This window comes from Cetorhinus maximus, chromosome 4, assembly GCF_964194155.1.
Source record: "Cetorhinus maximus chromosome 4, sCetMax3.hap1.1, whole genome shotgun sequence".
Taxonomy (NCBI): Eukaryota; Metazoa; Chordata; class Chondrichthyes; order Lamniformes; family Cetorhinidae; genus Cetorhinus; species Cetorhinus maximus.
Window position 1 is genome coordinate 66,575,435 of NC_135882.1, and position 15,029 is coordinate 66,590,463.

A 15,029-nucleotide genomic window follows, 5' to 3' on the forward strand; every position below is an offset into this window, starting at 1 on the left:
CATTTGCATTTTTATAAACTAGTTGTGCTGACATATACACTGGAAACTGGACTGTACTTGCTCAAACTCACTTTAGAACCTTACATTTGGGAGAGAGAGAGAGATAGCTTTCATCTCATTAAGTCTTGACAAATTCAAACCAACAATCCAGGGGTAAAAGTGCAGTGATACAGCCCAATATTCGATCTCATTTGATTTCAATTTCTGTAATATTTAAATGACCAGGTCTGCTATCAAATTAAAATAAATTAGGAAAACTCAAATAAGAGTGTTCTTTATTCATAAATAAATTGCTATTCATCCTCACCCAGTTGGTTGAATTAATGCTCCAGACACATTACCAAGACCAGATAAACTTCGTTTTGCCGGTGACCCATCTCTAAGTTTATTTTCATAGGTTGTTGATAAGTTACTTTTGGTGGTAGAAAATCCTGTCAACAAAACATTGAATATGGGCTTTTGTTAAACCATAACAGTTTTAACCAGGTCAAGTGCTTATGATGAATGACCTACACTGAAGTACCACATATGTTTTTTTCTACATTAGTAGAAGATTCAGACTGGCGATGGCAATTTCATAATCCATGTAGAACATTTCAAGCTGTCCATTAAGAGGTTGATATTACTGTCGATTTTTGACATGAAATTTGCCTATAGTTTAGCTGAAAAGGTTATCATTCCCAGAATTGCAGCAGCATTAATAGAAACTGACCACACAAGTAAACCTTTTTTTTTCAGAACATGTATTAGAAGAAATGGCTGGATGTTTGTAGATTGAAAAACACACAATTACAACACTATTTCTGTGATTAGTACATAACAATGATGCATCACATATCATATTAGCCCAAGTACAATGACAGCATTTTTTATAAATGCTTATGATTTACTATTTGTAAACTGAATTCAAAGAAAACCAAAGTATTATTTAAAAGTTCTATGAGGGTACCTCCATTTTTGGTACATAGGCTACAATGCCCAGTCAGCAAGATTTGCATGAAGAGGACAGCTAATGGAGCAAACATAATGATGAATGATTCTTCAACATTATAAAAGGTATACACAAAACAATGGACGATTCAGTGCCAACTGAAATTTGATATCACATGGGCTTCAGAAGCCAAATAGGTAGGTGCTCAAGGTACAGAATTCAAAATAAGTTAAATATTAGACAAGCAGATTACAAACTGGTTATGTTTTTCACAGTGCACTGGGATCATTTCCAACCTTAAAAAAGGCATATTCTGTGAAAGCAAAAGCACACTTTCAAACAGAACTTTCAAGACTTGTTTTTTCCTCACAGTTAGCCTAGCTGGTTGAGCTAAGAAAGATCGCATAATGGATCTCAGCCCATTTCAATTGTGTTATTCACACAGGAGGAGTTTATGTCCCATGTCAAAGCACGTCAATTACCCAAGCCTAGAAACTTAGGTATAAATAGGAAACCGATAACCCCTACCTGGTTCAGTATCATTCAAGCACTGGATCTCCTTACCCTATGCTAAAATAAAGCAGAAGCATCTGTTTGAATAATACATACACACACAAAAAGAAAAGAAAATCTACATACCAGCCACACTTTTCCCACCAACAGAGGGCTGGGGAATCCGTGTTGATGCACCAGGTGTTGACACTGGTGAATTTGTCTTCTTAAGCACTGGAGACTTGTACTATATATTGATAAAGACATAACAAAGGACAAGTTATTCACAAGAAGTACAGAAGGCAGCCATTTGGCCTATTGTGTTTGTATCAGCTCTCCAATTTGTTCTTCACCCTGCAAATTTTTACTTTTCATGTATTTATCCAACTCCCTTTTGAAAGTTTTTTGTTTTTATCCCTTTTGAAAGTTATTACTGAATCTGCTTCAACCACCCTTCATGTTTAGATCATAACTGGCTGCATAAAAATGTTTCTCTCCATGTTGTCTTAGGTTCTTTTACCAATACCTCTGGTCACCAACCCTTCTATCACTGGAATCACTTTTTCTTTACTCTATCAAAAGGCTTCAAGATTTCGAATACCTCTTATCAAATCTTCTCTTAACTTTCTCTGCTCTAAAGGAGAAACACTCCAGTTTCTCCATGTAACTTAAGTCTTTCATCCCTGGTACCATTCTAGCAAATCTCTGCACTCTTCCTAAGGCCTGGCATCTTTCCTAAAGTGTCGTGCCCAGAATAGACTCCAATACACCAGCTGGGACCTAACCAGTGTTTTATAAAGATTTAGCAAAGCTTCCTTGTTATTCTATCGTATGCTCTTAATTATAAAAAGATTCCGTATGCCTTTTTAACAGTCTTCTCAACTTGTACTGCCACCTTCAAAGATATGTGAGCCCACATCCACAGGCCTCTCTATTCTGGCACCTCCTTTAATTTCCCATTAATTTATATTGTCTTTCCTCATTCTTCTTACCAAAATGTATCCCCCACACTTCTCTGCATTAAAGTTCATCCAACATGTGTCTTCCCAGTTTATATTCTCCTAGCCCCAACACCGACCTTTGGGGGACACTACTGCACACCTCCCTCCAATCTGCAAAAGAAAATAACCCTCTACAATTAAACTTTGGCCGAGGGACAAAAAACAATTTTGTATCCATGCAGCCAGTTCCCCTTTAATCCCATAGGCATCAATTTTGCTCACAAGCCTATTATGTGGTGCTTTATCAAACGCCTTCTCAAAGGTTATATACACATCAACTGCCCTACCCTCATCTGTTACTTCAAAGAAGTTAATCAAGCTAGTCAATCACAATTGTTATGTTCAAGTCTTGGAGTGCTACCAACTAAGCCACAGCTGGCAGTGAATGAAGTGAAAGTGCATGAAGTGCTTTCTGGCACTGGTCCTAAAACTTACCTTTCATGAATTTTAATCTGTACCCCAATAATCAAACATTTGGTATTCCTGGAGTTAGGGTTCTTGATTCACTTCATCCAGGCTATTTAATGTTTTGCACATTTCTATAAATGCCCCATCTGAATCAACTCTTCTCACAGCTAAAGAGGCTTTGCTTATTCCCACTTTCCCTATATACTTGATGTCTTGACACAAGGGGTCAGTCAAAGCACTTTGCTGCACCACCTGTACAACTTGACTATTTCCTTTATGCCTCAGTGACCAAAACTGAAGAACACTGCTGGTAAGTTAAAGGTACAGTGCTAGACACAAATCACACCTGCAGAAGTAACGAAGTTAAAAATAAGTAAATTTAAACGGCTACTAACTATATGCACTTAGAAATCGTCTAAAATGTTTGTACATGATCTATCTTCCTTTTTTTCATTGTTCCTTTTTGTTTTCATTGCTGATAACTGCTTCAACATCCAATTCTGTGCTTTCTGATGCAATGCTTTCAGTTTTGTGTTCACCTTTCTGAAGAGGCCAAAGTGGATTTATATTTTTATAAAGCATGAGAAGGAAACACACAAGAGGTCAGGATAGTTAGGCACCATAAAAGACATGTGGCAATCACTGGAATATATAGACCAAAAAGTTTCCACCTTCAGCTGAAACAAAGCTTGTGGAGGTTGTTCTTTACAAGATGAGTTATCAATGAGTTACGTCTTATCCTGCAATACTTCATGACCAGCATCACACAAATAAATGTTTGCTTTACTGATTATTGCTAAATTTTAAGGCAGTTGAGTGTTCTAAATGATTTGTCCCAAAAAGGCAAGCATCTTACTATCTCCTGGTATATCAAGGCTACACACTAGAATAAATTACATATGACCGCTGTCTGGAGACCACCACCTTGCACCACAATAACAAGTTCCATTCTGCTGCTGTAGTAATTGAAAAGATCATTCCTGGAAAGCGCCAGATGTCTGAATCAAAATACAGTCTGGCTAGGGTTTCAAGGTTAGAGGTGAGAAGATGTCTGTTGTACAAAGCATCTGTCTTACAAAGAAATATCTTCATGGAGGCCATAGAGGAAAAAAGCTTCAAATAGTAATAGGAGTCCTCCTATAAGTATAAGTATAACCTATTGCTGATTGCAAGGGACACTTGTGATGGCTTGCTACAGGAAATCTAAGAATCACTTCTCCAACATAGAACAGCTGTCCAGATAGTCCAATTTTTATTTATTCTTTCATGGAATGCAGGCTAGGCCTGCATTTGCTGCTCAACCCCAATTTCCCTTCAGAAGGCTGTGGTGAGTCGCCTTCATGAACCCCTGCAGTCCATATGATGTAGGTACACCCACAGTGCTGTTAGGGATTTTGACTAAGCAACAGTGGTGGAACAGCAATATAGTTCCAAGTCAGGATGGTGAGTGACTTGGAGGAGAACTTGGTGGTGGTGTTCCCATGCATCTGCTGCCTTTATCCTGATAGGTGGTTAAGGTCATGGGTTTGGAAGGTGCTGTCAAAGGAGGCTTGACATGTTGCCGCAATGCATCTTGTGGATGGCACACACAGCTGTCACTGTGCATCTCTGGTGGAGGGAGTGAATATTTAAAAGTTGGTAGAGGGGGTGCCAATCAAGCAGGCTGCTTCGTCTTGGATGGTGTTAAGCTTCATATGTTGTTGGAGCTGCACTCACCCATGCTACTGGAGAGTATTCCATCACACTCCTGATTTGTGCCTTGTAGATGGTGAACAGGCCTCGGGGAGTTAGGAGTGAGTACAGAGTTGATGTCACACTTCGTCAAATGCTACCTTGATGTCAAAGGCAGCCACTCTCACCTCATCTTGAGTTCAGCTCTTTTGCCCATGTTTGGACAAAGTCTGTAGTGAGGTCAGGAGCTGAGTGGCTCTGGCGCAATGCAACCTGAGCGTCAGTGAGCAGGTTATTGCTGTGTAAGTGCCGCTTCATAGAAGTAGCGCTGACTCTTTCCATCACTTCGTTGATGACCGAGTAGATTGATGGGGTAGTAACTGGCTGGGTTGAGTTTGACTGGCTTTTTGTGGACAGGATGTACCTGAGCAATTCTCCACAAATGTTGGGTAGATGCCATTACTTGAACAGCTTTGCTAGGGGCGCAGCTAGTTCTGGAGCACAAGTCTTCAGTGCTACTGCTGGGATGTTGTCAGTGTCCATTGTATCCAATGCCTTCAGCCATTTCAAATTGACTGAAGACTGGCATCTGTGATGCTGGGGGCCAATGTGAAATTCTGTCTGAACAGGAGTCAGCTCGGACGGAAGGCCATGCCAGTGTCGTAGCTGTACTAGAACAGCTTGGCTAGGGGCGCAGCAAGTTCTGTAACAAATATCTTCAGTACTATTGCTGGAATATTGTCAGGACCCATAGCCTTTGCAGAATCCAATGCCTTCAGCCACTTCGATTCACTCCACATGATGTAAAGAATCAGCTGAAGACCGGCGTCTGTGATGCTGGGGACCTCCAGAAGCAGGCAGAGATGGATCATCCACTTGGCACTTCTGGCTGAAGACGCTTGCAAATGTTTGAGTCTTACCTTTTGCACGAATGTGCTGGGTTCTGCCATCATTGAGGTTGGAGGTATTTGTGGCACCTCCTCCTCCAGATAGTTGTTTAATTGTCCAAGGCCATTCATGACTGGATGTGGCAGGAATGCAGAGCTTTGATCCGCTTAGCTCTATCACATGTTGCTTCTGCAATTTGGCATGTAAATAGTCCTGAATTCTAACTTCACCAGGCTGACACCCCATTTTTAGATATACCTGGTGCTCCTCCTGGCATGCTCTCCTGCACTTTTCTGTGAACCACAACAGTTTCCCACAGACACTGATGATTGTTGGAGATTGCTTCCTCTCTTACCCCTCTTAATCCCATCTTTCTTTCCCCCTATTTTGCTTTTAACACATGATCTTAACATTGAGTTAAATATTCTAACTTATATTTCTGGTTTAGACTCCATGTCTCAATAAGGATTTTGCAATCTGGTTGGTGGGAGAGACATGTTTCTCGCTTTGTTCACACAAGTCCGAGATATCCTGTAGACAACGTCATACTGCTTTAACTATCTGATAACAGCAAATTGCAGTGTAGAAGCCCACTGCAATTGTGGACAAGTATAAGTGAAATGAACAGTGAGCAGTGACTGCAAAATGAAAACCATTGGCAACTGTGTATGCACTATCTCAATAAACATTTTCCATATTTTTAAAATCTACCACAAGAAATCGCACCACCAGTAAACAAGACATCATTGGTGTGTTTTACCTGTGTTGTGGTGCTTTGTTTCCCTTTGATACCAGCAGGTTTAGATTTGGCAATACGAGCAGCCTGCTCTTTGCAGAAAGAAATGTGTCTGTCTGCAGCATTCTCATTAAATCTTCTCTGGCAATATGGGCACTGGACATAATCTTAAAAAAATGAAATTTGATAAATGCATTAAGAGAACTGAGATTCTTATTTGTCAATGCAGGAATTATATTCCTATAAACTTTTCGGGTATGAAATCAAAGCTAAATGATGTTCTGCATTAAACGTTTGTAATTATGTTAAAAGATTGATATGCTCAGCTAACTAAAATAACATATTGCTTACATATATTGTTTCTCCCTGGATAAAAATGAATGAATTTGACAACATATAGCAAATTGCTTGTAAAGATGTATCAACTTTCAGTAGTTGATACTGCACTTACATGGTGAACCAAGAATAATTACAAGGTTGAAACATAATTAACAATGGAATCTTGTCAAAATATTAGATCAGAACAATCTGAATGACAGCAAATATAACAGTGAAGTGCTCTGAAAAGTGTTTACTTATCTCTAAACCGTGGAAGAACAATGCAAGAGGATATAGCTGCAGTACATCTAGCAAATCATTGGATGGCCATAAAGAAGCATTTCTAAAAGTATCCAAGGTAAGGTACAGTGCAGAAACAGTACAAGTGTGGATTAAATGAAAAGAATGGACTACATAACAAGCTTTACCAATGTTAACCAGGAAAATTGAGAGCTTTCACGCTTCTACTCATGACACCCAAATTTACCTCACCATCTAATTCAATAATCAGCATTCCAACCATCAATTTGACATTAAATTTGGATAAGCCAAAATTTCACAAGTTTAATGTCAATAAAATGGAAGCCATCTTTTTTGGTTCTTGCAAAAACTTCTGAGCCTCTAGTCTCAACTTACTCCTCTTTCCCAACTTCCAATTCAGATTCAATATCACTAGGCTAAAATGGAGTATATTGCTCAACCCACAAGTTCAGTTCAGTTTCCTTCCCCATATCTAATACATCACCAAATGCCATTTATTTTCACTTCTGAAACATAGCCAGCCTTCTTCCAATTTTCCCTGCTCTAACGCCTATAAGTTACAGGTCATCTAGAAAACCACAGAAGAATCCAATGCCCTCACAGACAAGCTCCTCACCCCAACTTGACCAAGCACTACTGGTTTCCTGTGTCCTAGTGAATTGATCAAGGTTCTTTTTCACAAATAGCTGCAGAAACTCACTTCTCCAAGAGTGACCTATTTCTTACTTCCTTCTCCTGCTCCACCACTAGTGACGTTCCTTCAACCACACATTCCCTACCATCTGGAACTCCATCCCTCAATATCTCAGCTTTATTAGCTCTCTTCCTGCTTTCAAAAGCCTCCAATATCCTTTGCATTAAACATACTTTTGCATGCTCCTGACCCTACCCTTTCAACCCCAACATCCACTCATTACCCAATGCTCTGAAAAATGCTGACATCTTTGCAGAGTAGTGTAGAAACACAAGTTAAGTTAAAATATATTAGTATGATAAAAACAGAAAATGTTGGAAGTACTCAGGCAGGTCTGGGGGCATTTGTTTTGAGAGAAAGAGTTAAGGCTTCAGGTCCATGCCCCTTTGCCAGAACTGTTAGTGTTAGAACATTAATATATTTGGAAGAAAAATCATACTTTACAAAATGGTTTCAGTAATAAGGAAATGCTGAATGAAAGAGAATTTCAGAAGACAATATAACATCACATTGCAAAATTTAGGATTTGGTTTCTCCAGCTTGAAGTTTGCTTCTTTTGGTTAAAAAATAGATTTTAACAAATGAATTTCAACATAGATAATTGTGATATATTACATTTTGGTAAACAAAATGAGATCCCACATTACTTGCTAAGTAAGTATCTAAATAGGTAAAAGAGCAATGGGATCTGAGAGTGTAAATATACAAGTCACAAAGTTGCAATGCTGGTTAATAAGGTCATTAAAAAGAGCAAAGCAAAGACTAGTGTTTATTTTTAGAGGGATGGAATTGAAAAGTAGGAAAGTTATGTTAAACCTTTATCAAAACTTGGTTAGGCTCCCCTAGGAGTACTGCATACAGCTCTGGTCACCATATTACAAGGGTAGAGCGGCACTGTAAAAAGATTTATAAGGACGATCCCAGAAATGCAAGGTTATACCTATCAGGAAAAGATGAACAGGTTAGATCCCTTTTCTCTTGAAAGAGAAGGCTGATGAATGACAAAGAAGTCCTTAAAATTATGAAGGGTTTTGCTAGAGTAGGCAAAGATGTTAATTGTATATTATTTGTGTGCAGGTGGTGGGCATTAACTGGAGATTCACATGTGCTTCTATAAAGAAAAATGGCATGCCTTGCTAGCTCAGTCGGTAGAGCTTGTGGTTCTTAATATCAGGTTCGTGAGTTCGAGCCCCCAGCTGGGCGGTGTAAAAAGTTTGAGGTGTCAGCTGTGGCTCAGTTCATAGCACCCTCGCCTTTGAATCAGAAGGTTGTGGGTTCATGTCCCACTCCCGGAAAAACCAAGAACTGTGAATGTACTCGAAAGAGTTATAAAGAAAAATGGAGATCAATTGTAATGTTAAAATAAAAAGGAAAATGCTGGAGGCCAATTGTAATGTTGGACTAAAAAGAAAAGTGCTGGAGATCAATTGTAATGATATAAATAAGACGGCTGAAAATGTGGCTGTTGAGTTAGGTGGTGAATGTTTATAATGTGCATCTCTGTAAATAAACACTTATAAAAGTGTGGAAAGATGACTCCAGTCCTATTTTTCACCATCTGGCTTTCTGGAGTAAAATATGGTAGCAGAGAACGCTTCATAGGCAATCAAGAAAATCTTTCATGCAGAAAACTAAAATCTTAGTGGCCTTGTAGAAAATGGCAGAGCGTATGTGCAGAAAAGATTCATGAGAATGGCCCAAGGGTTACATAGGTAGCTTGGAGAAGTTGGAACTGTTTTCCCTTGGACAAGAGAGAGGAAATTTGATAGAGGTATTCAAAATCATGAGGGGTCTGGACAGGGTAGATAGGGAAAAATTGTTCCCATTGGTGAAATAATAGAGAACAAGAGGGCACAGTATTATGAAGATGTGTTATATCAATTATTAATTTATAATGTCATCAGCTGGACATACATATGTATTGAACTTTTTTTGAAAAGAACACTTTACCTTAGCAAAGGACACTGACTTACAGCAGCTATTATGTTGCATTTGTGAAGGACACAGTCTATGGGGCTCTGAGAGAGATCATGTGATCTTAGATGTAACAAAGATGCTGGATTTTTCAATAGTCAGAGAGACTGGCACGGGGACAATCCCTCTTCTGAATCCTCTCTCATCAAAGCTGTGCTATCTATGATTTGAAAAAGCCACCAGAAGACCTCATTGCTGCAAACTGAGAGTTCCTAAAGGAGAATTCTGAATCAACACCACTGTTTCCAGTGAGAAACCCTAAGAACCAACAGCTCCTGTGGACTGGGACCCTTCAGCTGTGACAAGCATCATGGATAATTTTTTTCTGACCTTGTTTTTAATATCTGGTACTCTGCAGTTTTTCTTTTTCGCATGTTTGGGGAGGAAGAATTTGTGTGTGTGTGTGTTTGTTTGTGTTTCATTAATGGGTAGTTGAACATATCTCATATTTTAAACCTTTTGTTAACAATTTCTGCATCGTTACCCAAGTGAGTTTTAGCAATAAAACTAACTCTTCACTTGTTAACTCAAGGAACCTGGCTGGCTTATTTCTTGCACTGAGCTGTACACAGTTAAATATATATATTAAATTGGCTATATCACCTCCCTTCTAAGTTCAAACTCTGTTATAACCAACTCAGGAATAGGACAAAGAGAGGAGTCAGTTCATCCTTGTTAACCTGGTCGTAACAAGAGAAAAGGTAATTGGCTAAAGAAGCCAATGGTGACATGAGGAAAAACTTTTTCATGCAGCAAGTGATTAAGACAGAAATGCAGTGCCTGAGTGTGTAGTGGAGGCAGTTTCAATTGAAGCATTTAAGGAGGAATTGTATTGTTATCTGAAAAGGAAAAATGTGCAGGAGAAGGCAAGTAAGTGGCACTAGGTAAAATGCTCCTACAGAGCTCTGGCACAGGCATGATGGGCTGAATGGCCTCCTTGTCATGTAAAAAAAATAAAAAAGCAAGTATAAATTGTCAGGATATGATTACCCTCCAATGATCCTAGGAGTCTGAACCATATAACCAGTTGAGGAATGAAGTAGATCTGTGGACACGAGTTACGTCCATAAAAGAGAAAACAAGGTATGGCTTTGGCACTATTGCTCCTTACAAGAAATAAAATCAGAAACAAAGTGTTTTGCGAGAAGGATGCCTATCAGTTGGATAGTGAAGGAGGCTTGTACCTTCTACTAGAGTTCTTGGATGAAATCGACAAGAAAGATGATCTGTTAAGTCTATGAGGCATGGTCAGAATTTAACAGATTTCAGAAATTCCACTGAAGATATCATCAACTTGAACAGATTGTATAAACAACTGACAAAAATTCAATTTGGGGATCCCTAGTTCAGCATTAGCATCTAAATTACTAAGGTGTCTTATATGAACAGGCAACTGGTTCTAACTAATATTCAGTTCTTGGAGAAGACCACCCTGTTGGATCAGGTCTCTACTGCCTGAAAAAAAGAATCCTGGGGAAACAGTCATTTTCTTCAGCCTTTATGGAGCTAATAAAATATTCCATAGTGACACAAACAGAAATACAACAAAAGGATTAAGAAGCAGGCAGAATGAGGATGAAAGCACCTTTTAGCAGAAGTGGTTATTACAGCAGAAGACAAAATTGGAACAAATATCCAGCCAAATAAATCCCAGGAATGTGTGAGGAACAGTTATTAGGTGTTTCAGGTGTGATTTGAAGTATCATTGGTACTCAGAGGAATAAAGTGATAATTAACTGTTAAATTGATGAATAAACAAAGCACAGATAGACAACGTTACAGCAAACCATTAAATTGTGCTTCATAACCATACACTGGAATAATTTTAGTTAATTGTTAAATTGGGCATGTTAACCAGAACACTTGGCAATAAGTTTGCAGTTAATTATTAAATTGAGCTAATTGTTAAATTGGACGTTTTAACCAATGCTCAGGGGAATAAAGTCACAGTTTCATGTGGCATTGGACTTGGTCACCAACACAAAGGAACAAGGTTATAGTTAATAGTTAAATTGTGCTTGGTGACCAATGCATAGCAGAATAAACCCACGTGTTCAACCAATTCGCACAGGGACAATTCTTGGCATTCTAGCTACAAATAGAAACAAAGTTACATCAAATTGTTAAATTGGGATGGAAATTAATACAAAGTGTATAAATTTAAAGTTCATTGTTAAATTGGATTTGGTAAACAATACACAAAGTAACTATGTTAAATTTACTTGCTAAACTGGATTTAAGCAATTCACAGGGGAATAAGGTTATACTTACTTAATTGTTAAATTGGGCTTGATGACCAATACACAAGAACATTACAATTTTTTAAAAATGGGCTTGATAATACACAGGAGAATAATGTTAGTTAACTGTTAATTTGGGCCTGATTATTCAACGAATATGCTGGTTAATTGAGATAATTGTTAAATCAAAGCAAAATACTGATGCTGGAAATCTGAAAAAAAAACAGAAAACGCTGGAAAAACTCAGTAGGTCTGGCACCATCTGTGAAGAGAGAAAGAGTGTTAACGTTTCACATCCGTATGACTTTTCTTCAGAGCTAATTGTTAAATTAGGCTTGATAACCAATGCACAGAAAGGCAAGGTTACAGTTAATCATTAAATCAGGCTTGAAACCAATACACAGAGAAATACAGTTAATGTGTGGTTAGTAATGAATACTCAGGTACAAAGTTTAGTCAGTTGTTAAATTGGGTTTATTAAACAGTACACCAGGGGGGCAAAGTTATATTTAATTATTAAATTGGCCTTGGAAGCCGATTTACAGGTGAACAACGTTAATAACTAATACACGGGAAACAACATTACAGTTAATTGTTAAATTGGTCTTTGTAACAAGGCACAGGGGAACAATGTTACAGTTATTATTAAATTGGGCTTCATAAGCTTTAGTTTGGAAAGCAAAGTGAAAGGAGTTCCAAAAAAGTACTCTGGCTGCTGAAACACAGGCTGTTGTAGAGTCAGTGGATATGGGATTATTTTTGTCAAATATTTTAAGTGAGATTCTGTGTGTACTGAAGATAGTATATCCAATAAATATTGTGTAGGTAATCATTCTTTGTGGGGTAATGTACACTCTACAAAAGTGAGTATGAGAAAAGGTTAGACTGATCTTGCTGGCTTGAAATGAATGCTGGAGAAAGAAAATCTTTAAAATTAAATGGATGGATGCAAGTCATCAACTGCCTGTTTGACAAAAGTATATGCATGTACCAATAAATTGTTACAAACAAAAACAAAAATAGCTGGAAAAACTCAGCAGGTCTGACAGCATCTATGGAGAGGAAGACGGAGTTAACGTTTCAAGTCCATATGACTCATTAGAACTGATCAGATTGAGATAATTGTTAAATTATCAGTTCTGATGAAGAGTCATACGGACTCAAAATGTTAACTCCGTCTTCCTCTCCACAGATGTTGTCAGAGCTGCTGAGTTTCTCCAGCTATTTTTGTTTTTGTTTCAGATTCCAGCATCCGCAGTATTTTGCTTTTATCCAATAAATTATTAGTTGTTTTAGAGAGGCATCTTGCAAAGCAATGCTTTGTAGAGAATATGAAGGACTCTAATTTATTTTGAATTTTGGTTGTAGATTGTTGAGATATTTATATTAAAAACGATTTTTGAATTTACCGCTGGAAACACCTAATTGATTTTTTAAATAAGGACTAAAGCCATATTCCAGTGAACTGGGATTGGAGTCAAAGGTTGCTGCACATTTGCATCACTATCTTCTACATTCCAAAAACCATTGAAATTGAGACAATCTGTCTGAAAAGCCACATCAGGAGCAATGGCATCGAAAAGAGGATGAATGGTGGTCCTCCCCTATCCTATTAACAAAGAGACCAGACAATCACCTGGGTACTCAACTGGGTGGAGACAAACCATTAGACATGATCACTTTCACAATGGGACCCTGACTGAGAGAGGAATTGCTAGCCATGATCTAATTAGGCTACAGTTGGAATACATTAGCCATGACCTGATTCGGAAAACTGAGAACCCTTTGTGATGTTTAAAGCACCTGCTTTCTCTGCAGAACAGGAATAGTCCATGGCGGTGTTTATGCTCAGTTTTCTGCTGTCCATCCTCATTTAATCATCCATATAACCCTCTATTCCCTTCTCTCTCAAATACCGTTCTAGCCTCCCCTATACTGCATCTATTATTCACCTCTACCACTCCCTGTAGTAGAAAGTTCCACATTCTCACCACTCTCTAGGCAAAGAATAGGCTATTTCTGTGCCGTGAAATCAGCGCAAGAAAAGTAGTATGCGTTTAATCTGTGGGTAAATCGAAACAGTGGAATTTTAGCACCTGAAATATTCTACAGGTATTAAACACTACTGCAGTCATTTAAATAATGCAACAGAAGCAAAATATTGCACATGTTGGAAATATGAAATGAAAATAGAAAATGTTGGAAACACTCAGCAGCACAGGCAGCATCTATGGAGAGAAAAACATTTTTTTAAGTAGCACCAACATTCCACCATTTGGATTCATCAACTTGTTCATATTAAAACAGGCAACAGTGTTATCATTGCAGACCAAATAATTAAAGATCATAGATTTTGGTTTTTAAAATACAACTTATCAAGCATTCTTCAAACTAAAGTGATAATTCTACTTATGCATGCCATACCTGGATCATATAAAGGTGGAGGTGGTGGTGGAAGGGCACCCCCTTCCTTCACTGTTTGACTAATCTTTTTGGCTGCTCTGATGGTAGCAATAAAATTTTCATGTTTTATTCTCCAGTTTGAGGGTTTTTTGGGAGGCTCAGGCTAAAAAAATGAAATCATTTGGAAATTAATTTATTAGATATGACATATATACACACACAATACATACATCATGCTTATTTCCTGTGTCATGCTTTATAATAGAAATCTGTATAAATGTATCAATGGAAGTATCAATATTTCATAATGGGAAACCATTTCAACTGTCATGGATTGTTGATGAGTCAATTTGGAAAAGGTCAACACTTTTCTGCCATTTTCTCCTCAGTAACTGACCTTTCTAATGTCCTCGAAGTTTTAAAGAAAATAAAAAGAGCCACAATTCTAATCCCACAATCACAATTAAACCTATCTCCAATTTCTTCTGTGTATTTTAATACCTTCATTAAAGTTTTACTTAAAGGTGTTGTTGGAAGAGAATGACAGGAATGGTCTGGTGAGCAGTAGACCAGGAAGGGAGATGAAATAAGTGGGCAACAGCAGGCCCACGGCAGACAGGGGCATTTCAATGCTCAAGAGAAAAATCGTACATTTAAAAAAATGGAAATAGATGATCATAATTTAACTCCTATACAAGTTTAAAACGTGTTACTTCTTAAAATCAAGTTCAGCATTCAAATTCAGGGAAAATGGCTCAGGAAGAAAAAAAATAAAGCGAAGCTGACACAGGCATCACAAACAGTCTCAGTTGTACAGTGTGAAAAATTTATACTGAAGAATCTCATATTAAATTTTGTACAAGATATTATAGCAGGGAAAAGTTGATACATAAAGAATGGCATAAACACGACAACAGGAAGCCAATTACTGCAGACAAGTACATACAGATACAAGATAATATTGACAGATATCCATTTACAGTTTTCACAAAATGGAAAGAATTTTACCCCA

The 15,029-nt window shown here is 37.9% G+C and overlaps 1 protein-coding gene across 1 annotated transcript in view; it reads right to left on the reverse strand.

The window, feature by feature from the left end:
* The window catches only part of zc2hc1a (zinc finger, C2HC-type containing 1A), a 101,658-nt gene that overhangs the window by 65,918 nt on the left and 20,711 nt on the right, over positions 1-15,029 (reverse strand). Inside the window, exons 4-7 of the mRNA XM_078540266.1 lie at positions 14,039-14,180; positions 6,152-6,294; positions 1,571-1,670; positions 308-431 (exon numbers count right to left, since the gene is read on the reverse strand). Coding sequence (XP_078396392.1) covers positions 308-431; positions 1,571-1,670; positions 6,152-6,294; positions 14,039-14,180 — 509 coding nt within the window. The remainder of the gene's footprint in view (positions 1-307; positions 432-1,570; positions 1,671-6,151; positions 6,295-14,038; positions 14,181-15,029) is intronic.